General features: G+C 42.4%; 1 protein-coding gene across 2 annotated transcripts in view; it reads left to right on the top strand.

The window, feature by feature from the left end:
* Nucleotides 1–25,174, top strand: part of CCDC85C (coiled-coil domain containing 85C) — a 161,087-nt gene that overhangs the window by 112,378 nt on the left and 23,535 nt on the right. Inside the window, exons 3-4 of one of the 2 annotated variants that reach the window (XM_084631337.1) lie at nt 2,715–2,753; nt 14,922–15,026. In XM_084631337.1, coding sequence (XP_084487463.1) covers nt 2,715–2,753; nt 14,922–15,026 — 144 coding nt within the window. The remainder of the gene's footprint in view (nt 1–2,714; nt 2,754–14,921; nt 15,027–25,174) is intronic. The other variant, XM_084631338.1, reaches the window with a different exon arrangement.

Genomic DNA, 25,174 nt, shown 5'->3' with positions numbered 1-25,174 from the left:
ATCTGCTGCTTTGCCTCTTCAAATCTTCATTTACCACTCCCTGTATAAGCAAAAGCCAGTGAGATGTACAGTCTGAAATCTACAGGCCTGATTCTGTTCTCACATCATCAGTTTTTGCACCTATTGACACAAGAGGAGTTACTCCTGATTTGGTGTTGTGTAAGGCCAAGATCCAGTCATATCTTAAAAATCTAAACACACACACACACACACAAATATATTCTGTATTGTTCATTGGAACCCCAGCTGTTTTCTGTGCCACTTTTTCTCAAAGGCCCCTAATGCATCTTGTTCCCACAGTTGTCATCTTGTTCCAGAAGAGAGAAACACAAAAGGATTTTGGGTGTGTCACCTGTGAAATTAACTTGAGCTTCCCCAGTTGCCTACTGGATGGAGCACTGGATGGGGATTCAGGAGACTTGTGTTCTTCTTCCCTGCACTGCCACTGGCCTGCTAGGTGACCGTGGGCAAGTCAGGTTACCTTCTGCGCTTCTGTTTTCCTGTCTGTAAAATAGGGATGATAATAATACCGACCTTTTCTAAAAAGCACTTTGAGATCTGCTGATTAAAAGTGCTATACGTGACATAGAAGATATTAAACAGAGGGGTCTTTAATTTCATCCCTTAACTTTCCTTTCATCTGCAGTATTTTGAGAAGTGTCTCTTCTTCTTCAAAAAAAACCTCACCCAAACAATAAACAGTCAGGTGCAAAATACCAAATGCTCATGTAAATTTAAGCACACATGAGCAGTCCCATTGAAACTAATGGGACTGCTCAGATGTTCTTAACGTCGTACATGTGTTTTGCTGAAGCATGATTGGTAACAATATCTTTAATGGCTGAAACTTAATTCAGTTCTTAGTTCATGTCATAATGGATTGTAGGGGAGACGGTAGGATGGGAGCTGAGGAAGTAATGGCTTAGGGTTTACTTACTGGCATTTAAAAATGCAGCTGCAAAGCACCGAAGAGCTGCCTTGAAGCCAGATGAAGATGTGCAGCCTCCATTTAGATCCTGGCCAAGGATGCTGATGGTTTCAGCTACTGGAAATACCAAAAGCAATATGGCCAACCCTGTTTGTGCCATCTTACATGTGCTGGTGCTTTGTGGCCAGAGTATAAAATCCAGAGGATTGCTTCTTGTGTTCAGGTCAGAGGCGCTGTGACCATGGGGTTTTTTACCTTTCTCTGCAGCATAGAGTGCAGGTCACTTGCCAAGATCGTTTGGGTATATCTCATCTAATCCATTCCTTGGGCACTGGTGCACCTCAGTCCCGTCTGTTCACTGCCGGCGGCACACTGTAATTTAATCTCATGTGGGCTGTAATACTTTAGACTAATTTTGATTGTTGGGGTTAGTGTGCAGGTGCTGTGTGGTATTAGTGGTCTGTGATGTACAGGAGGTCAGACTAGATGATCTGGTGGTTTCTTCTGACCTTAAACTCTGTGACTCTGTTAATCCGGATTTGAGAGCATTACCCTGCTGACAACCCTGGCCATCAACTCTGGCCGTACGTGTGTGTGTGTGTGTGTGTGTGTGTGTGTGTGTGTGAGAGAGAGAGAGAGAGATCAATTTCAGTGGGAGTTGGATGGCTAAATACTCTAGTCAGCTTTGAAGATCTTACCCGTATTATGTATGTTCCTCATGTGAAGCTAGTTGACAACTTGTATGTAAAGCTTCTGTCTCAATCATCAAATTAAGTGTATTCTAGTCAAAACTGTATTCATAGGGAAGAGTTTCATCTCCCTCCACGCCCTTAATGCTGTGTAAAAGGTCTGGGGTGGTGTTGAGGACCCATAAAAGCTCTGTGTTGAACAGGTGGAGAATTCTTCTGGTTCAGATAATATGGAAAACAGCCATAAGACTGTCTTCTGAGCACCTCCTCACAAGTGCTGGCACAGAGGGCGTGCAGGGAAGGGCAGAGCTGGAGGTGGGAAGGGCATGTTGGGAGTGGGGTCACAGCACTTAATGTTGCAGGGATTCTGGGTAGTGCTGCAGTCCATAGGCATCTGGGGATAGGTTGTTTAGATGGTCTATGTTGCTCTAGGGGCTGCAAAGCAGCCCAGGATCAAGAGGGTGCAAAGGTGGCTTAACACCACCTAAATCACACTCCTTTTAAGAGGCGCAGCACAGAATGTCACCCCTCGTTCTTGTGGTCAGACCTAGTGATATGAGAACATGGCCAGGAGGCAGAAATTCTTGGTTCTGTCCCCGCCCTTCCACTGACTTGCTGTGGGATCCTGGACAAGTCATTTAAGGCCTTTTTTTTTTTTCTGATTTTACTTACATCAGTGTAAATCAGAAGTAACTTGACTGAAGTCAATGATGTAATGCTGAGATTAATCATGCTGAATATTATAGCACAGGTATGGCTATTGAATTCAAGAGGTGTTCTTGTGAAGTAAGGTATTATTCAGTATAAGTAAGGGTATACAAATTTTGCCAATTTTGTCCAAGGTTCCCCATCTTTAAAATAGGGATATTAGGCTATTTATGCTTATTTGTCTGATAAGGGGTTCTGTGAATTTTAATTTATCAATGTTTGTAAAGGTCTTTGAGCTCAAATATTATCTTGTCAAAGCCTGAATGTTAAAAAGGTCCTATTTTAGTAATCTGTAATAAAGATTAAAGTTTACCATGACAATAAAGTGTCTTTTCTTTTATATTTTAATTAAGTTTTAAGTTGTATAATATTCTTTTCTTCCCTTCTAGCTGACTGACCGCAACAGCTTGCCAAGAAATTTCATTAAGGTAGCAAGACCTAATACATTTTTAAGCTGTGAGTTTTTTGGATCTGTGGGACTGCCTCTGAGTATTGGTGGTGGCTGTTTGGTGCTCTGGTGGATCTTTCTTTCAGAGGCTTATGTTGGCAATTTCCAGTTAGCAATTTCCATTTTTAATCATCTGAATGTATTAAATGCACTCCTAATTATTTCTAACTTTTCTGCTCTGCACTGGTGATAAAGATATGGGTAAATCTGTCAAAACTCAGACTGTACTATCAAAAATTACTATTCAAATCAAAGCCATTTGCCAGTGCGAGGAGCTCACAGCTAAATGGCTTCTGGACCAGTATGTGTCTGGAATAATAGCAAAAGCTTTCAAACTAAATCTTCCATTTAATTACCCAGATGCAAACAACTGATTGTTGAGTGTCAAAATTGAGGCAATTTCAATTACTAGAACAATTATGGTGCAGTGAATTGCTGCCTGTAGGTGGTGAAGTATATACACCACAGCAACAGGAAGGTGACTTAGATAATGTATTGTAGTACTGTCCATAAACACATTGCCCCCTCCCTAAATTAACCCTTACAATAGTCTACAGGCCTTCCTCAGTAAATTGCACCGAGACACTGCAGATGACATGTGTTTCCAGCTTCTGATATCTTCCACCCTCCTTTCAGCTGTCAAATTTGAAGGAACTCAGCCCCTGGCTGCCCAGTTCTTCACCAGCCTCACTTGTCTAATCTGCTTCCTAACCTGTGTCCCCATATATGAGCTCGTTCCTACCTCCTCCCAAGTTTCAGGGCCTTTGCACTACAACATAGACATGTTCTTTCACTGTCTTTTCTACCTAACCCTAATTCTATCCATCATTCTCACACTCACTCACTCACTCTCTGAACTCTGGCCCCAATTCCACCAACCTCTATATACTAGTTCCCACCCAGCGCTACAACCCAACCTCCCCACTCCCCACAGCTGCCTCTGTTACCTACCTGCACAAGAGCCTGAGCTAATCAGCTTCTGATTTACCCCCACCTCCCCTATTTCCTCCACAAATGAAATCAGAGTGCTTCCATATACACAGCCAATCAGGATTCCAGCACTCAGACTGCTAACTTTCCACATGTCCCCTGCCTGAAGCCTATGTTTCAGAGTAGCAGCCATGTTAGTCTGTATCCGCAAAAAGAACAGGAGTACTTGTGGCATCTTAGAGACTAACAAATTTATTAGAGCATAAGCTTTCGTGGGCTACAGCCCACTTCATCGGATGCATAGAATGGAACATACAGTAAGAACATATATACACATACACACACCTACACATACAGAGAAGGTGGAAGTTGCCATACAAACTGTAAGAGGCTAATTAATTGAGTTATTATCAGCAGGAGAAAAAAAACTTTTGTAATGATACTCAAGTTGGCCCATTTAGACAGTTGACAAGAAGGTGCGAGGATACTTAACATAGGGAAATAGATTCAATATGTGTAATGACCCAGCCACTCCCAGTCTCTATTCAAACCCAAGTTAATGGTATCTAGTTTGCATATTAATTCAAGCTCAGCAGTTTCTCGTTGGAGTCTGTTTTTGAAGCTTTTCTGTTGCAAAATTGCCACCCTTAAATCTTTTACTGAGTGGCCAGAGAGGTTGAAGTGTTCTCCTACCGGTTTTTGAATGTTATGATTCCTGATGTCAGATTTGTGTCCATTTATTCTTTTGCATAGAGACTGTCTGGTTTGGCCAATGTACATGTCAGAAGGGCATTGCTGGCACGTGATGGCATATATCACATTGGTAGATGTGCAGGTGAATGAGCCCCTGATGGCGTGGCTAATGTGATTAGGTCCTATGATGGTGTCACTTGAATAAATATGGGGACAGAGTTGGCATTGGGACAGGCCCAACAAAGAAAATAACAGAACACCACTAGCTGTCACCTTCAGCCCCCAACTAAAACCTCTCCAGCACATCATCAAAAGTTACAACCTATCCTGAAAAATGATCCCTCACTCTCACAGATCTTGGGAGACAGACCAGTCTTCGCTTACAGACAGCCCCCCAACCTGAAGCAAATACTCTCCAGCAACCACACACCTCACAACAAGAACACTAACCCAAGAACCTATCCTTGCAACAAAGCCCGATACCAACTCTGTCCACATATTTATTCAAGTGACACCATCATAGAACCTAATCAGATTAGCCATGCCACCAGGGGCTTGTTCAGTTCATATATCTTCTTACTCTATGTTCCATTCTGTGCATCCGATGAAGTGGGCTATAGCCCACGAAAGCTTATGCTCTAATAAATTTGTTAGTCTTCAAGGTGCCACAAGTACTCCTGTTCTTTTTTTGAAGCCTACGTGTTGTTCTAGACCTTTAGCGTGAAGCCAAAATAATCGGAGTGAAATTAGCCCCTATGGAGAGGGTCAGGGCCTATAAAGCAATAAAGTCCCTTAATCATTCAAATGGTCCAGATGTCTTTTCCTGCCTCTGTGGATGGGGTGAATTTCACCTTAAATATTTAAATTAGACAAAAATCAAACCCTGAGCTGGTGGGAGAGTGGAGCAGACACTAAAAATGGAAATTGTCCATCTCTCTAGAGGTTGGGATGCTGGTGTGACATGTACACACTTTAGAGGAAAATCTTTTACAATGCTGTTGACAAAAATATAGTATATTGCAACTGTTGAGTTTATAGCAGATCTAAGGATCCTTTCCATTTAGTTTTACTGCATGCTAAGATATAATTTCCTTTAAAGCTCTGGTACATAACAGGTGTAATACAGTTATGATATTATGACCTGTGGGTATCATTTAAAAGTGATCAAAAATCTTGGCTACCCTCCAAGTTCAGGAATCTGCATTTCTCCTGAAAGAATAGATGACACCACCAATGCCAGTAACACTTCAAGAAAATGTGTGTTTTAGTGGCCTCTTCTATTCTTGCAAGGAAAACTCAGAGCCTTGAATGTGAGGCTTAGCAGGTAAGTCAAAAGTAAATGAATCTCAGCTATTCTGTTTTAAAATATCATGCTCTGTGCCTAATTGGTTTGTGGTTTTGGATCTTCAATATACTTTGTGTGTGTGTAACATTTCCCGTTCACCTTTCATAATGCTTCTGCTCAGAACTTACAACAGTCTGATATCATTTTCCAATGTAAAAGCTCTGCTGTTCGGTTTAAAATGAATGTTAGTGGACTAAAGGCCAAGTTCTGATTTTATACCCGTTTTACACCATTCCAATGCTATTGGCTTTATGGAGTTACTCCTGATTTACATGAGGTGGGGGAAGAGGGGGATAAATGAAAGCATAATCAGAGCCTATGTCTGTCAGGTTGCCATAGGAAAGTCCTTTTCATATGGGGGGGGGGGGGGAAACCTCCTGATGTAATGGCTCACCTTGCCAGGCAAGGAGCTGAGCCCACCAGTATAACACACAATCAGCTGTCTCTCTAACTCAGCATCAAGAAGTTAAAATGGTTGAAAGATGAAGCTTATAGTGCAGTGTCTAAAAATTATGACCCCCTGGGATTTCCAGAGTCTGTGACATTGTCTGCAGTTGTCCACTCAGTGCTTCCCAATCCCCTCCTGAATGGACTCCATTGACAGTAAATAAAAACTCCAGACATGCAAGTTATCATTAGAAGATGCTCTTCAACAGCACTGGGCTTCACAAGAGTGATGCTTCTTTCTGTTTTCCATGCAAATGGGACTAGCAAATGTCAGCTTTGACAGACTGTGGGAAGGTAAAAAGGAAAAAAAATTACCCAAGAGGAAAACAAACAAATACAGACAATCTGACAGAACAACCTAGGGAAAAGGTTCTAATACTTCAGTAGCATGTGGACACAAATGGAGAATTTACTTTTTTTCCCCTCCTGTAGAGATCTTAGGCTATTTCAGCTGACGACAAAGGAGAGAATAGTATTTTCAGTTAATGAGCACTTGTATAAGCTCGGTTCCGAATGCTAATTCATTGATTATTGGAAGCTGAAAATGTCATTTTCTAATATTCCTGGGTTATTTTAGAACATAATTCTAATTTAAATAGTTCCCTAGCTTTACTAATCTTATGCATAAATGCTGAGGAAGATCTGGGTGGCTGTCAAGGAAATTTGGGTCTTTCTCTGTTTAACTTTAATATAGGAATGGTCCATTTTATTATATCCTAGTGTATAGGAATTAGGTCCTATTTGTTAAAAGAAAAGGAGTACTTGTGGCACCTTAGAGACTAACAAATTTATTTGAGCATAAGCTTTCGTGAGCTACGGCTCACTTCATTGGATGCGTGAATGCATCCGATGAAGTGAGCCGTAGCTCACGAAAGCTTATGCTCAAATAAATTTGTTAGTCTCTAAGGTGCCACAAGTACTCCTTTTCTTTTTGTGAATACGGACTAACATGGCTGCTACTCTGAAACCTGTCCTATTTGTTCTGTTTTTCCATCCTCTCTAGCAGAAGTTAGCCTAAAGTGTAACTAAAAAGATTATTTTTCTAACTTGCCTGAAAGTTCTTATCTGCACAGTTGGTTCAATATAGCTATAGCACTAACCAGACAGAAAGAAAAAGGAAAATAAATGCTTCTGCTTGTTACCCTAACCTTAAAATAGCAACATAAACATCATCTGTCTTCTTATGCTATTTGCATTGTAATCAGATTGAATCACCCTGATCACAGCAGGTCAAAAGTAACAGGTCACAATTTATTCTCTTTGCTAGGAAGAATAATAGGTTTTGATTCAGACTTCAGGTGTGTGATAATGGTTTTTAAAAGTTTATTATTAGAATTAATTGAACTTTGTCAAAAATTTGAGATTAACAAAAAATGAAATTTTGTGAAAAATGTTCCCTATTTTTTCACCCAGTTCAACTTCTTATTATAGTTTTATTAATGATTAGACCTATATTCTTGAAGAGAGAGAAACTTATGGTGTTAGTCAATTTTCACTAAGGTGTAACTCCATACCCACTTTTACTGAAGTGAATGTGTAAAATACCCATTGATTTAAGCAGGGGCAGAGTTGGACTCATTTCCTTCATTAAGGCTTAAGCTGAGTAACCACCATGTATAGACCTCAAGATCCGGCCCATTAGAAGTCTTTTTCTGACTCAAGACTTTAGGATTAATACAACATCTTTTATTGTTTAATAGTCATTCCCAGAGAATTAGTAAATAACTGCACTGGGGGAACCTTTGATGGGCTGTCAATGATGGAAGTGTCTGACATGAAAGTAAATGTGTTTAGGAAGCAGTGGTTTGGTGCGTATGCTCCACTGTTCTCTATCTGAGTCTCATAGTTTTGGAGAAATCTATTGAAATGGGTGCAAATGTAACATGATGCCTATGAGTCGGTTGGCGGCAGTGCAGATTGAACTCAGGACCTCTGGTTCTAAAACACCAACCTCTACTGCCTGAGTTGAAAGACTGTTCATAGAATCATAGAATATCAGGGTTGGAAGGGACCTCAGGAGGTCATCTAGTCCAACTCCCTGCTCAAAGCAGGACCGATCCCCAATTAAATCATCCCAGCCAGGGCTTTGTCAAGCCTGACCTTAAAAACTTCTAAGGAAGGAGATTCCACCACCTCCCTAGGTAACGCATTCCAGTGTTTCACCACCCTCCTAGTGAAAAAGTTCTTCCTAATATCCAACCTAAATCTCCCCCACTGCAACTTGAGACCATTACTCCTTGTTCTGTCATCTGCTACCACTGAGAACAGTCTAGATCCATCCTCTTTGGAACCCCCTTTCAGGTAGTTGAAAGTAGCTATCAAATCCCCCCTCATTCTTCTCTTCTGCAGACTAAACAATCCCAGCTCCCTCAGCCTCTCCTCATAAGTCATGTGTTCCAGTCCCCTAATCATTTTTGTTGCCCTCTGCTGGACTCTTTCCAATTTTTCCACATCCTTTTTGTAGTGTGGGGCCCAAAACTGGACACAGTACTCCCAGATGAGGTGTCACCAATGTCGAATAGAGGGGAACGATCACGTCTCTCGACCTGCTGGCAATGCCCCTACTTATACAGCCCAAAATGCCATTGGCCTTCTTGGCAACAAGGGCACACTGTTGACTCATATCCAGCTTCTCATCCACTGTAACCCCTAGGTCCTTTTCTGCAGAACTGCTGCCGAGCCATTCGGTCCCTAGTCTGTAGCGGTGCATTGGATTCTTCCGTCCTAAGTGCAGGACTCTGCACTTGTCCTTGTTGAACCTCATCAGATTTCTTTTGGCCCAATCCTCCAATTTGTCTAGGTCCCTCTGTATCCTATCCCTACCCTCCAGCATTTCTACCTCTCCTCCCAGTTTAGTGTCGTCTGCAAACTTGCGGAGGGTGCAATCCACACCATCCTCCAGATCATTTATGAAGATATTGAACAAAACCGGCCCCAGGACTGACCATTGGGGCACTCCACTTGATACCGGCTGCCAACTAGACATGGAGCCACTGTTCTGTTAGGTAAACCTGTACCAGGCTCATCAATGACTGTATGTTGCTCAGCCACTAGAAGGGGGACAGAGTTCCACACTGAGTAATGGATGGACACTCTGTTTGACTACTATGGGAGTTGAATTGGAGCTAAGTGAGACCTTGCACTTAAGTGATTTTATGTGCCTGATCCTGCTTTCTTTGTGTACCCAGAAAGCCAATGGGAAGTACTGCGTAGAAAAAAGGAAAGCAGGATCAGGCCCTTAGATCAGTGTGTGCTTTGGGATGTATCTTGTTCTTTAAGGACTTGCTCCTGCTCCCATTAGAAGCAGGACTGACTCCTAACTAAGTTCAGTGGTGTGAAGCTTTTCATCGTATGAAGGATTTTCTTTCACAAGACTTGTAAAATTACTTTACTGAACAGTGATTTACTAAAGACCTGCTGCCTGGTAACTAAGATCATCTCCGAACAGTGATGGAGAACAGAGGTGATCAGCAATAGTGCTTTTAAATGCCATTCTGATGAGAAAAGTAATTTAGGAGTCACTTCCATCTCAGTAATGAAAATTGGGCAAGGGAATAAGGGATTTCATTTTGTGAGTGAACTAACAATGCAAATACCAGGATTTTTAATTTAGGTTTAAATGGTGTAATAGTTTCTCATTTTGATGCATCATTAGTCATATTTCCTGTTAATGAGGGATTCACATTTTTCCTTGGTTAGCTTTAGACCTTGATAGCAAAGTCTGATGAATGTGTAAATGTTTATGAATGTCTGTGAGGTAATTGCACCAGTTTAATTGGAACGCTTTTCTTCTGCAGCCAGGAAAAACATGGATTTTTTCCGTCATATAAATAATGGTGCTGAGATGTGCTTTATGGGCTGTTGGAGGAAACCAGTTTTCATAGAGCAAGTTACATTTTGAAAGAAAATTGTAGAAGGAAACTAAAACTGTTTAGTGCTCATGAGAGGGACTGGAGCAATAGCACTGAAAGTGTAGCCCAAACAGGTCAAGATTTTCTACTCTACCCCACTAATGTGCCTTCCCTGACCTGGAAAGACCATTACTGAGGTGGTTAAGTTTCTTGACTTCAAAGAGATGTTTGTATCCTGTGAAGGGAGAATTTGCTTAGACAGCACAGGGTTCTGCTTTAGAGCCAGAGGTCTGTGGTTCAATCCCTACTGTTGACTTTACATTTGCATTGATTTCAATGGGAGCTGGATTGGCCACTAGTATAGAAATGGATTTCTCCAAAACTATGAGACTCAGAGAGAGAACAATGGAGCAACAAGGAGCATGAACTCCCATTCACTGCTTCCTAAACACATTTATTTTCATATTGGACACTTCCGATGCTGACAGGCGGTCAAAGGTTCTCTCAATGGTTTGTAACATTTTTCTTTATCTAAAGGCCTGATTCAGTGTTGACTGAATTCAGTGGGCATCTTTACATTGATCTCCAGGGCATTGGATCAGACTCATGAACAGCAACCACTGAAACAACCAGAAGCCTTGTCTAAACACAGAAGTTGCACCAGTTCAACTAAAATTGGTTTTAAAACTGATTTAGTTAAACAAATGTAAACCCCTGTGTGGCGCCTCAGTTTTATTGGTTTAATCTGTAAATTTACCAGCACAAACTAAACTGCTATAAACCAGGTTGAAACTAGAATAGTGTCCATGCTGGGGCTTGTACCAATCTCTTAAATCAGTGTAAAAATCACATCTTTAGCTAAACCAGTGCAACCTTGTATGTAGACCAGGCAAAAGCTTGGTTGCCTTAAATTGTTTGGCAAGACGGATTGTCACGGGGCAGCTGGCATCTTTAAGTGAAGCATGCCCAGCTTTCCTGCAACCAGAACAGGTGTCCCCTATTTGGCCAATAAAGGGGATGAGACAGCACCCAGGACCATAAGGGATCAGGGAGAATTGGAAGGCAGGAGAGCAGCAAGAGGGGTTTGCTGTTTGATCTCCCCAAGCTGGAGAGAGCTTGGGTCAGAGGACTGAAGGCAGAAAAGCAGGGAAGGGCATTATCTGCTAACTCCCAAGCTGGAGTGCCACGGACCAGAGAGGGCTAAACGGGAGCAGAGAAGGGGCTTTCCTGCTGATGTCTCCATGCTGCAGAGTGGGAGCCAGAGGGCTGAAGGCAAGAGATCAGCAGAGTGGGTAGCCTGCTGGCTTCCAAGTAGGGTTGCCAACTTTCTAATTGCAGAAAATCGAACACCCTTGCCCCTCCCAAGGCCCCCCTCCTGCTCAGTCCATCCCCGCTCCCTCTGTCGTTCGCTCTCCCCCACCCTAGCTCAGTTTCACCGGGCTGGGGCAGGGGGGTTGTGGTGCAGAAGGGGGTGAGGGCTCTGGCTGGGGGTGCGAGCTCTGGGGTGGGGCCAGGGATGAGGGGTTTGGGGTTCAGGAGGGGATGGGGGTGGGGCCAAGGGGTTCGGAATGTGGGAGGGGGCTCCAGGATGGGGCAGGGATTGTGGTGTGTGAGAGGGTACAGGCTCCGAGCGTGGACTTGGGGGTGCAGACTCTGGGGTAGGGTCAAAAATGAGGGGTTAAGGATGCGGGATGGGGCTGTGGGCTGAGGTGCAGGGGGGTAAGGGCTCCGACCTGGGGGTGCAAACTCTGGAGTGGGACTGGGGATGATGGGTTTGGGGTGTAGGAGCGGGCTCCAGGTTGGGGATGAATGCGGGAGGTGGCTCAGGGCTGGGGCAGGGGGTTGGGGTGCGAGAGAGGGTGAGGGCTCCAGGAGGGAGTTTGGATGTGGGAGGGGGTTCTGAGCTGGGGCAGGGGGTTAGGGCATAGGAGCGGGTTCAGGGTGTGGGTTCCAGGTGGCGCTGACCTCAGGTGGCTCCTAGGAGCTGGAGGTATGGCCAGGGTCTCCGCACGCTGCCCCTGCAGCTCCCATTGGCCATGGTTCCCCCCGGCCTTCCCTCCGCCTAGGAGCCGGGGGGACATGCCGGCCACTTCCTGGGATCTGGGCACAGTGCCTGCCTGCCCTGCTGGAAGGTCTGGGGTTGCTGTCCTGGCAGAAGGACAGGAGAGGACTGAGGAAGAGCCCAGATGTGGTGGAAGATGCTGCTTATGGTATGTGTTATGCTGATGAACTAGAAGTTGTGGGATCTTAATTACTATATGCACTGAGGGGTGATACATGGACCATGTTTTGGGACTTTTGTAAAGATACATGCACTGTGTTTTTCTGATAAACCAGCCTCAAGGAAAGGTATTATTGAGCTAAGAGAGCCTTTTGTGGAGTGCTTAGGGGCCCGAAAGGGGAACTGGGATACTAACCCTGGCATTGTGGCTGGGTGCCCTAAGGGGGCACTCAGGGATAAGGGGGATTCATTCACAGGGATACTTTGACTTTGCTGTCAGTGCAACTTGTGCTAGAGAAAATGAACACTCGGTCCAAAGTACCAGGACCCTTCTCCATGGGAACAACTCATCTTGAGGCTGGAGAGCGAGATGCTGAAAGATAGAAATAAATAGCCGCAAACTGCCCATCTCTATCCATATTCACCTGCTCCCTTCCATGTTTGTGTCAGAAAGTGGCACGTTGTCATCAGCGCAGTTTGTAATCTTCCAATGCAGCAGAATTACCTGTTGGGTCGTGCACTCTAATCCTCAGAAAGGCCTGCATTGTCCTTCTGGAGTGGAGCATTATGGATAAAAGCCAATGCATCTGTGATCACTCTAGCACATAGCAAGAACTTTAAAATTCCTTGCTGTACTATTTGCCTTTTTTGTTCACGTGTGTGCATATATGCGTGCGTTTGACTCAGCTGCAAGAGGGGACCGTACACCATGGCCAGGAATGTCAAGGCAAAATGGAGGCCAACGGTAGATAACACAGTGCTGGGATCCAGCATGGAGGCTGGTGGAGCCACATGTTCATATGTGACAGGTGAGGTGCAGGTTGTAGCTTGCACAGCCAGCCAGGACAAATCCTCTGTTTCAACATAATCAGCCAAGAAACGATTACACAGTAGACCTGTGGGATACTGTCATTAAACAAAGGTGTCTAGTCATCAGATTTGCATGGACCTATCCAACCCTTCTCCCCAAACTTCCCCCATAAAAAGCCCAGGCATTTATACAGTGAAGTAAATCTTGCCCTCAGTTCTAAGTGCATGTTACCTGCAAGAGTGAGCTACGTTTCAAAATATTGCTGTCTTTGACACTTCACTTGTGAAATGCAAAATTTGGGGAAACAAGACAATGATCACTTCTGATGCCATCTTACAATTCCAAGGAAAGTGTCAATGCGCAATCTGTGCGAATAATTCTATGGCAACTGACTGCAAAGGGATAAAACACTTCTAGCAGGTTAAACTATGCGGCAGTAATATCCAGTTCTTTAGGATGACTGCCATGAAGACTAGTCATCTCTGCACAGCTTGTAAAAGAATAGGGTTAGCGGGCTGTAGCTGTGAACTCATTAGATCACACTGGATCTTTTTAGAAGAATATAGTATTGGAGAGCTCAGAAACTGAGTTCCCGAACAGATCACTGCAAGAAAAAAATCTCTGCTGTCAATAATGGGAAAATGGTGTTTGCGCTCTAAGGGAACCAAACTTCTCTGCTGTAAAATGGGACCAAGCAGTGGAATTACAGCCACCATCAATGCTGCAGTGACAAGAGTGCTCAAGGTTTTGGCTATAGTCAACCCCTGGGGTTACTAGGGTGGCTTTTTTGTTGTCTGAACAGTTGAGCTGATTTATGAGACATTCTATTAAAGTTTATTGCACCAATGGTTTTTCTTTAGTTCTTTTGAAGGGGAAAATATCATTTTTGCAGCAAATGCAAGTCAAAAGTTTTAATGGAGCATAGAAATCTCAAAGGTTATGCTTTTATAGCTTTAAAATGGAGGACAATGTATTGCATGATACTCTTAAAATATATTAAGTTAATGGCAAGTTTATGTTAATAAAATGATATAATTCTCATCCCAGATCCTTCATTTCATCCTCAGGTATACTGGATCTTTTAAAAACAATTCTGCTGGTTCTAAGAGTATCTCATTTCAGATTCACCAAGTGAGGGAACTAGACTGAGACTCCCTCATAAGGGGATTATGCAGTACCATTATAATACCCACATTAACCACAAAATGATCATGTATTATTTTCCAGAGAATGTGTGTGATTTATAACATTTATTTGTATGGCATGTAGAATTTATTCAAGACTCTGTGTGTGCAAGAAGTTCTTAGCCAAACAAGAGATGGTGTCACTCACATGCGAGAGCTTTCATAAATGAGAATGTCAATATTTAAAAACTCTTATTACTCTCCAATTACCAATTGGAATAGCCAATTCCAATAGTCTTAAAAGGAGAGCTAGAAAATGGTTTCTAGTGTATTCTGATTGGTGCATGCTACTATTCTTTTAAAAATACTTTTTTATTTTGCAGGTATGAAGTCAGAGTTCATGTGAATAATTTTCCCATCTGCATATTAATGTGATTTTTTTTTTTATGATCTGAAATTTAGATGAATAAAATATCTGCCCAGTCTATCTGTGAATGCTTAATCTCCAACCACTTGACAGTGTTTTTCCAGGAATTGAGGAAAGGAAAAGCATTTTAACTATCATAGTCATTTTAACGGTGATTTCAGGGAAAAGTTATTATGGGAACAGGCCACAGAATAGAAATAGTCACAAGGAAAAGCTAATAAAGAATTCTAAGCAGAATAAGCATTATTTTCCTTCCTCTAGTTAATACAGATTGTCCTATTTTCTCTTTGTCTTTGCAGCAATCTAGCTCTGGGGATTTGAGGACTCTAAGAAAAGGGTTATCCCCGTACCACTCTGAGTCACAGCTGTCATCGCTGCCGCAGTATCAGGATGCCATGCAAAATGTAAGACCCATTTAGCTACCTGGTGTATTTATACAGACAAGAATCTTAAATTTCTGAGAGAGAGAGAGAGACTAAGCTCAGGCCATGAATGCAAATGTCTGGCAGGTTGATAGGTCATCTCTTCAGAACCAAAAACCCTGAAATCAATGGTGTGAAATAGAATAAAATAAATTGGTTACTCTCTAAGGTGCCACAAGTACTCCTTTTCTTTTTGCGAATACAGACTAACACGGCTGTTACTCTGAAACCAGAATAAAATTGGGCCCTTTATCACAAGACTTATTCAATTTTACAGGTTGCAAATTTCCAGAGACAGAGGAAAGTCTGGAAACATTGATCTTAACCAATGAAATGTTGAGCTCAGGATTTTTCTAGTTGAGGTTTCCCAGATAACTCAGAAACCTGTCACTAAGTGCCTATCTGAAAAGAAAGTGGGGTCCAAATAAATCTGATGCTTCTTTTCTTAAACTCTTTTATGGACTGTGTCAAAAAATCTGACATTGGATAAGACAAAAGACATGTTGCCAGGTTTCTAACAATTAGTAGTCAGGATCTGTAATGCTCAAGTTCTTGGTGCTTTCTCTGCACAGCAAGTAAGTTCATGTAACAAGATGGGCCTGCTCTGCTTCCTCTAAAATGACAAAGGAGGTGAAAAGTCTTGAGTTAGCTAAACAATATGCTGTTATCTTCATGGCTCCTCCTTTCAGTCCCACAGCACCCACTAATTTTTGGAATGCTATTTCATTTGTTAAGGGATTTCTCAAGAGTTCATCTGTTATGGTCAGATGTCTTCTCCAGAATTGATCTAATAATGAATTAGGATTGTGAGAAGTAATTTGAGTTGCCCATACGTGGTAACTCCTCATATCTTTCTTTTTTTAAAAACTGATAGTACAAACATGCTTAATCGTTGTGTTCCTTTAATACCCTGCTGAACAAACATTTGCCTCTTAGGGCTAGGACAGAAGAGGCATAACCATAAAGCAAGTCTTAGCTATACTTTTGCTACTAAAGATGGCATTTAAGCAGTTCAGTTTCTAACGGTGTGAAATCTCACTTGCAGGTTTTTGGTGTATGAGCTTTCACTGAGTCAGGTGTTTGTACCAAAGCTAAAGATAAACTCTAGGGGCGAGGTGCTGCACAGAACTCACAACCTAAGGGGATGGGGAGCTAAGATGGCTTTTGGTCCTCAGCACTGTCATAATTTAGATAGCTCTGTGGGCCTGTCTAAGTTACAGCAGCCTCCTGCATCTCCCCTTGGGGATGCAGCACTTCCCAGAATCTCTGCAGCACTGCATGCTATGGCCCAACACAACCCTCCCACCCAAAGCTCCACTCCAGGCCCGTCGTCAATGCCTGTCTTCCACAGTATCTGTACTAGGAGCAACTTTACACCACCCTGGCCCTTTTATCCAGAGTAAAGGGGCCAGAGCAGGGAGAAGGATCTCAGTCTAGAGATTTTGAAGTATGCTAAATGGCTCTCGTAATGGGACAGCATAATGGCTTATTCCTGTAAGTAAAACCTGATCTGTGAAAGTAATGCATAACATGGGTAGACTCTCTCTGCTGAGCTGACGAATTATAGCAAGCAAAGTGCCAGTGTGTTGTTGGGATTGGAGAGTGGAAAACTTTAAGGATCCTATTTAAATTGGTGGAAGCAAGAAGCTACTTTTTGGTGTTGTCTCTTGGGGAGATTGAGAAGAGGCCCTGTAACACTGATATGCCACTACAAGAGAGGCCCATGCTTATAAATCTCAACCCCCAATGTACGGTTTTGAACCTTTAGCCCATACTTGGGTCAGGTTTTCAAGTTTTTCCTCAGAACCAAAAGGCTAGAAGTATAATTTTTTTTTTTTTTTAAAAAAAAAGTGGAGATTCTCACATATCCACATGACTAGCAGCTGGGGTTTTAAGAAAAAACACCAGTTTTCCTGACACTAGCAATAAAAACGCCAGAGTTGGCAACACTAGGAAATGCATCTTCTAATTGTAAGCCGGGGGCAGGAGAGAAGTGGTGGTGCTCTTCCAAGGTCTGCTCATCAAAGAAGCGCTGCCTACTTTCAGCATATTGTGCAGCTGTTCAGAATGACTGGGCATGGTCTCTGTGCGCCGTTGGGATCCTTGCAGGGGGTGGGGCAAGGAGGGGAAGAGTAAGTGGTGCTCTCCAGGGTGCCAACCACTGTGGCACCAAGATGAGACCTCACTCATTTTTGTGACTAGATTGTGACCCTCCCTTTCCTTTTTTACCTGGGGACAAAAGAATTAACAATATTACATTGAAATTATAATCACTGGGCATCTGAGTTCACACCTCACTGAGATGAATGGGGCAGTTCACACCCCTCAGAGCTGTTGTTCTATGCCTTTGCAAACTTATCTCTTTTTCAGGTACATTTGGATCACATTTTTTAAGGTTTTCTTCCCAACCATAACAGCTAGACTTGCTTTTTATTAAAATGAAAGCTGAGATCCTTGAGAACAAGCGAGTCATTTTAGAAAAGTGCTGGTACGGCCTACCGAGCATGTACTGGCTGTTTCTGAGTCTTGAATATTAGATTCTGGATGCAGTCCTTGCCTTTTAAATGATAAGAGAACACTGCTTCAGAGCTCTGTAGCATGAGTACATAGCACTCAAGCATCCAGGCCTCTTTCATGTTGCTTTTTACAAATGAATACCTAAGAAAAGAAGAGGTGACTTAATACCAGTCTAGACTCACATTTCTACAAATTCAGGTGTCTTCACCCCAGCAACTTCAGACCCCAATTTACTGGAGGGGCCAGTTATTGGGGTTTGCTATGTATTTTACAGCCTTCTCAGAGGTATCATTTTGCTATTCAGAGCAAATGCCACAGTAATAAAAAAGACTTACCTCCCTGTAGTGGCGTACACTCGCCTCTCATGAGCACCCCTTGGCCAAGTGTGTGTGTCTGCACACTCTCTCTCTCAGATTGTCCCTGCTCAGGGATAGAGCGGTGCCCCAGGGCTCCCTCTCTGGAGACAATGTCTTCACCCGCTTGGGGTTCCTGGCTACAGCTCTCCAGCTGGGCCACTAGAGTTCAGTTACCCCTCTGGGGTGCCTCAGTGTCTAGGCTACTTTCCCATAGCACCACGCCATCTTCATCCTTACCTCAGGGCCTTGTCCTAATGGAGTCCCAGCAACCAGCTCAAGGCTCTTTCTCTCTCTCCCCGACTTCTGGCTGTCCTGTCCTGTCCTGTCCTGTCCTGTCCTGTCCTGTCCTGTCCTGTCCTGTCCAGGGTTCTGTAGCTCTGTCAGCAAGCCACATACATCCACACTCCTACAGCTCCAGCAAGGAACTGAACTCCTGCTGGCCCTGCAGCTCTTCTTATACTAGGCTTCTGGGCCCTGATTGGCTGTGTCCCACACAGACACTCTAGGCAGCTTAGAAGACCCTCTCCACTGCCCTTTTTTGGGGTGGGCTGTGGCAATACCACGAGGCCTCCAGCTGGGGCCTCAGAGGGTCTGGTATAACCCGTTACACCCCCCTTCTATAATTTTGATTGTGTTGAATCTGGGAAAGTATAAAATATTAGGAAATTATATCAATTTGTAGAGGTTCTTTCAGAATTAGAATAAAATTCCTAAATCACTGTAATTATTTTGAGCTTTTTTAGGAATCTGGCAATAAAATAAAATGTGTTAGTGTATCTGTGTGTGTGTGTATAAGTATACATGTATATTCTGCAGTAGTAGTAATAGGGGACTTTACCTACCCAGACATCTGTTGAAAAAGTAATATGGCAAAACACAAAATTTCCAGTAAGTTCTTGGAATGTATTGTGGACAACTTTTTGTTCCAGGAAATGGAGACTGTAACCAGGGAGACAGCTGTTTTACACTTGATTCCGACTAACAGGAAAGAATTAGTATTGAATCTGAAGGTAAAAAGCAATTCGGATGAAAGTGATCATGAAATGATAGTTGTCATAATTCTAGGGAAAGGAAGGAGTGAGCGCAGCCAAATAAGGACAATGGACTTAAAGAAAGCAGATTTTAACAAACTCAGAGAACTGGCTGGTAAATTCCCATGGGAAGAAATCAGAGGGAAAAAGGATTTTTGGAGAGCTAACAGCTTCTCAAGGAGACAATATTAAAGGTACAACTACAAACTATCCCCAATGCGAAGGAAAAATAGGAAGACTAATAAGAGGCAAATATGACTCCATTAGGAGCTCTTTAATGACCTGAAAATTAAAAAGGAATCCTATAAAAAAGTAGAAACGTGGACAAATTGCTAAGGAGGAGTACAAAAGAATAGCACAATCATGTAGGGACAAAATCAGAAAGGCTAAGGCACAAAAAGAGTTACACTGAGCAAGGGATGTAAAAGGCATTAAGAAGAGGTTCTTTAAATACATAAAAATCAAGAGAAAGATGAAGGAAAGTATAGGTCCCCTACTTAGTGGGGAAGGAGAGCTAATAACTGTGGACATCAAGAAGCTGAGGTGTTCAATGGCTATTTTGTTTCCGTCTTTACTGAAAAAGGTAATGGTGACCAGATACTCAACACAAGTAATGTTAACCACAAGGGGGAAGGAATGCAAGCCCAAATAGGAGGATAACAGGTTAGAGAATATTTAGATAAGTTAGATATATTCAAGGCGGCAGGGTCTGATGAAATTCATCCTAAGGTAATTAAGAAACTAGCTGAAGCTAGTTGAATCTTAGAACCATTAACAATTATCTTTGAGAGCTCGTGGAGGTTAGGTGAAGTCCCAGAAGACTGGAGAAGGGCAAACATAGTACCTATCTTTAAAAATGGGACCTAAGAGGACCTGTGAAATTATAGACCAGTCAGCCTAACTTTGATGCCTGGAAGGATACTGTGTGATGTGGTGTACAGGCCTCATGCTGAACCAGGGTAGGGAGTAGAGCAACTGGGCTATAGGGGCCCACCCTCAACAGGTGCAAGGCATATTTCTAGTGGAGGAACATTTTCAAAAGGCATTGGTAGCTCAGGAGGAGGGGGAATGAACTGCATGTGACACTAGGAAGCAACGCTATGTAGGGAGTGGCAACTAGCTTTACTAGCACAGGACTTGGGTTCTCCCCGCTCTTTGGGAGTTGAAAACCCGGAAGCTGATTAACTGAACTGGATGCTGAGAAGAGTCTGCTAGGCCCTTGACCATGTCCCAAACTAAAGAGCTCCAGACTGATAGGAAGTGACCCAAGGATAACATAATTTGGGGTAGTTAAGTAGGTGGCCCTGCTGCCGTCCAGCTGTAGCAGCACACTGTGGTACCCACTGCACCTGATGGCCCACCCTGACATATGCCAGGGAAGCCACCTTCCCCTAGGATGGCACAAATCCCCGTACCTTGGCCACGCACCGCTCCTTTTTAGTGATGAACTCTGCGGGAGCAATCCAAGCTTTAGGTTGGTTTGCTCTAGTTAGAATTTCTGATGTTGCAAGAAACTCTTTCCAATGGACTCTGAAGATCTTTTGCAGGCATTTATTTGGGAATGAGTTGATCTTCTTATCAATTTCTGTTGTAGATTTCCATGATTCTTGGCCATAAAGGAGGACAGACATGATGCACATGTTAAACATTCATATTTTTGCCAGTGCCAGTCATGCTACTTTTCCAAATCTTTTCAAGGTTATAACAGTTTTTTGCTGCTTTTGATGTTCGTTGCTTGACATCTAGCGACTTATCACCATCATTGTACCTCTCACTCCTTAGATTGGTAAAATGAATGACTTGAAATGTTTTTGTCCACTCTAATGGTTATTTTTGGGACATTGATAGCCATATATTTTGTCTTTCCTTTGTTGATGGACAAACCACCTTGTTTTCCTGTGTCTGCCAAAAGCAATGTCTTTTCTTCCATTAAGGGATGTGTTGAACTAAGCAGGACATGTCATCAGCAAAAATGAGGTCATTCAATTGTGTTTTATCATTGGCATTAACCTATAGATCCTTGATTATTCTAATTATTTAGTTGGTATTCCATAATATGCCCTAATTCTCTAAAGACCATCTCTGGGTACAGTGTCAAAAGCCTTCTGGAAATCTACAAAATTTATCACAAGTGGTACTTGCCACCTCACACTTTGTTCTATAATGCCAGTATGGTCTGCACATGATCTCAGTGGTCTAAAACCTGCTTGTTCCTGTCTAAGTTGTAGATCTGTTTTGTTTCTTGATATGTTTCAGGATGATGATGTACATGATTTTCACAGGCACTGAGAGTCATGTGTTTTCGCTACAGTTATTGCAGTTTGTAAGGTCACCCTTCTTTAGCAATTTTCCTATAAGGGCTTTCTTCCACTGGGTTGGGTTCTTTTAGTCGTTCCATATTCTATCCAGACTTTCCTTGTGGTTTTGGAGGGCTGTTTCATCACTTGCTTTAACCATTTCTCCAGCTATGTTATCCTCTCCAGCTGCTTTCCCATTTTCAGTTTACTGATGGCTTTTTTAACTTCTTCCATTGCAATATCTTCTTAATCAATATGAAGCTCTAGTGCTAGGTGTTCATCACGTATTTATAGTAAGTCATTTGGGCTTGGTCTATTTAAAAAATGTACCACAAATCTTTCCCTTTTTCCTCTTCTGGTCTTTCCATTTGCACTTTTAATAGCACCTGCAGTAGTGCTAAAGTTCCTGTTAGCTGTTTGATTGTCTTACATAAGGATGTAAAGTCAGCTCTTTGGCTAGCATCTTAAGCCTCTTGACATTTTCTATCAGTATATGCCCTTTTATCTCTTGTAGCACTCCTCCTTTTTACCTCTCTATGTAGAACTCTGTATTCTTTTTGCCAATTGCTTGTCTCTTCACGTGTCTTACCATTCATGAGTTTTTGCTTTCTACTTCTCTTTTCCACTGCTGCCCAAGTAGCATTGCTAATCCATTCTTCCCTTTTAGATTTTGTTGTTATTTAAACTATCTTTGCATTTTCTAGATAGCACCCTTTGACGATTTCCCACAGAGTATCAATGTCTTGGTTCTCTTTGGTTAATTCAGTTAGAACACTGATCCTGTTCTTCAGTTCAAGCTGAAAAGCACTTTTTGTCTTTAGGTGTTTTAATTGTGTGCTGTTTATGCACGGTCTTCTTTTAATCCTCGACATCCTCTTTAACTTGATCTTCAAGTGAGCAATACAACAGTTATGGTCACTGCCCACATTTGCTCCCCTGTGCACGTACATCTGCCAAAGAGCTGTGCAAGGTTCTTGAAATGCAGAAGTGGTCTGTCTGATTCTTGGTAGCACTGTCTGGGGAGTTCCATGTTACTTCATGGATTTCTTTATGAGGAAATATTGTTCCACCTAACACTAGGTTGTTCACACTACAAATTTCTATTGATCATTCACTATTTTGATTGATGTCAAAACCCCTGTCACACTTGCCCATAACTTTCATAGATTCATAGATATTAAGGTCAGAAGGGACTATTATGATCATCTAGTCTGACCTCCTGCATAATGGAGGCCACCAAATCTCACTCACCCACGCCTGCAATAAACCTCTCGCCTATGTCTGAGCTACTGAAGTCCTCAAATCATGGTTTAAAGACTTCAAGGTGCAGAGAATCCTCCAGCAAGTGACCTGTGCCTCATGCAGCAGAGGAAGGTGAAAGACTCCCAGGGCCTCTTCCAATCTGCCCTGGAGGAAAATTCCTTCCCGACCCCAAATATGGCGATCAGCTGAACCCTGAGCATGTGGGCAAGATTCATCAGCCAGATACCCAGGAAAGAATTCTCTCTAGTAACTCAGGTCCCACCCCATCTAACATTCCAACACAGGCCATTGGGCCTATTTACCAGAATAGTTAAAGATCAATTAATTGCCAAAATCATGTTATGCCATCATACCTTTTCCTCCATAAACTTATCGAGTTAATCTTGAAGCCAGATAGGTCTTTTGTCCCCACTGCTTCCCTTGGAAGGCTGTTCCAGAACTTCACTCCTCTGATGATTAGAAACCTTCATCTAATTTCAAGTCTAAACTTCCTGATGGCCAGTTTATATCCATTTGTTTTTGGGTCCACATTGGTACTAAGCTTAAATAATTCCTCTCCCTCTCCGGTATTTATCCCTCTGATATATTTATAGAGAGCAATCATATCTCCCCTCAGCCTTCTTTTGGTTAGGCTAAACAAGCCAAGCTCCTTGAGTCTCCTTTTATAAGTCAGGTTTTCCATTCCTCGGATCATCTTAGTAGCCCTTCTCTGTACCTGTTCCAGTTTGAATTTATCCTTCTTAAACATGGGAGACCAGAACTGCACACAGTAGTCCAGATGAGGTCTCACCAGTGCCTTGTATAACGGTACTAATGCCTCCTTATCTCTACTGGAAAGACCTCACCTGATGCATCCCAAGACCCCATTAGCTTTTTTCACGGCCATATCACATTGGCGGCTCATAGTCTTCCTGTGGTCAACCAATACTCCAAGGTCCTTCTCCTCCTCTGTTACTTCTAATTGATGCGTCCCCAGCTTACAACTAAAAATCTTGTTATTAATCCCTAAATGCATCATCTTACACTTCTCACTATTAAATTTCATCCTATTACTCCAGTTTACAAGGTCATACAGATCCTCCTGTATGATATCCTGGTCCTTCTCTAAATTGGCAATACCTCCCAGCTTTGTATCATCTGCAAACTTTATTTGCACACTCCCACTTTTTGTGCCAAGGTCAGTAATAAAAAGATTAAATAAGATTGGTCCCAAAACCGATCCCTGAGGAACTCCACTGGTAACATCCCTCCAGCCTGATAGTTCACCTTTCAGTATGACCCGCTGTAATCTCCCTTTTAACCAATTCCTTATCCACCTTTCAGTTTTCATATTGATCCCCATCTTTTCCAGTTTAACTAATAATTCCCCATGTGGCACAGTATCAAACACCTTACTGAAATCTAGGTAAATTAGATGCACTGCGTTTCCTTTGTCTAAAAAATCTATTACTTTCTCAAAGAAGGAGATCAGGTTGGTTTGGCATGATCTACCTTTTGTAAAACCATGTTGTATTTTGTCCCATTTACCATTGACCTCAATGTCCTTAACTACTTTCTTCTTCAATTTTTTTTACAAGACCTTGCATACTACAGATGTCAAACTAACAGGCCTGTAGTTACCCAGATCACTTTTTTTCCTTCCTTAAAAATAGGAACTGTGTTAGAAATTCTCCAGTCATATGGTACAACCCCGGAGTTTACAGATTCATTAAAAATTCTTGCTAATGGGCTTGCAATTTGATGAGCCAATTACTTTAATATTCTTGGATGAAGATTATCTGGGTCCCCCGATTTAGTCCCCATTAAGCAGTTCGAGTTTCGCTTCTACCTCAGATATGGTAATATCTACCTCCATATCCTCATTCCCATTTGTCATGCTACCATTATGTCTAAGATCCTCATTAGCCTCATTAAAGACTGAGGCAAAGTATTTGTTTAGGTATTGGGCCATGCCTAGATTATCCTTAACCTCCACTCCATCCTCAGGGTTGAGTGGTCCCACTTCTTCTTTCTTTGTCGTCTTTTTATTTATATGGCTACAGAACCTTTTACTATTGGTTTTAATTCCCTTTTCAAGGTCCAACTCTACTTGACTTTTAGCCTGTCTCACTTTATCCCTACATGTTCTGACCTCAATAAGGTAGCTTTCCTTGCTGATCCCTCCCATCTTCTACCCCCTGTATGCTTTCTGCTTTTTCTTAATCACCTCTCTGAGGTGCTTGCTCATCCAGCTTAGTCTACAACTCCTGCCTTTGAATTTTTTCCCCTTTCTTGGGATGCAAGCTTCTGCAGCTTTGACTTGAAGTAATCCCAGGCCTCCTCCACCTTTAGATCCATAAATTCTTCAGTCCAATCCACTTCCCTAACTAATTTCCTTAATTTTTGAAAGTCAGCCCTTTTGAAATCAAAAACCCTAGTCGTAGTTTTATTTTTGTTTTTCTTCCGTTCATTTTGAACTGATAACTCTTGATCACTTGAACCAAGGTTGTCCCCTACAACCATTTCTTCTATGAGGTGCTCACTACTCACCAAAACCAAATCTAAAATGGCATCCCCTCTTGTCGGTTCAGCAACTACTTGATGAAGGAATCCATCAGCTATCGCATCTAGGAAAATCTGAGCCCTATTATTATTACTAGCACTTGTCCTCCAGTCTATATCTGGGA

This window comes from Lepidochelys olivacea (genome assembly GCF_965140295.1).
Source record: "Lepidochelys olivacea isolate rLepOli2 genome assembly, chromosome: 6".
Taxonomy (NCBI): domain Eukaryota; kingdom Metazoa; phylum Chordata; order Testudines; family Cheloniidae; genus Lepidochelys; species Lepidochelys olivacea.
This window is presented reverse-complemented; position numbering and strand designations above follow the sequence as displayed.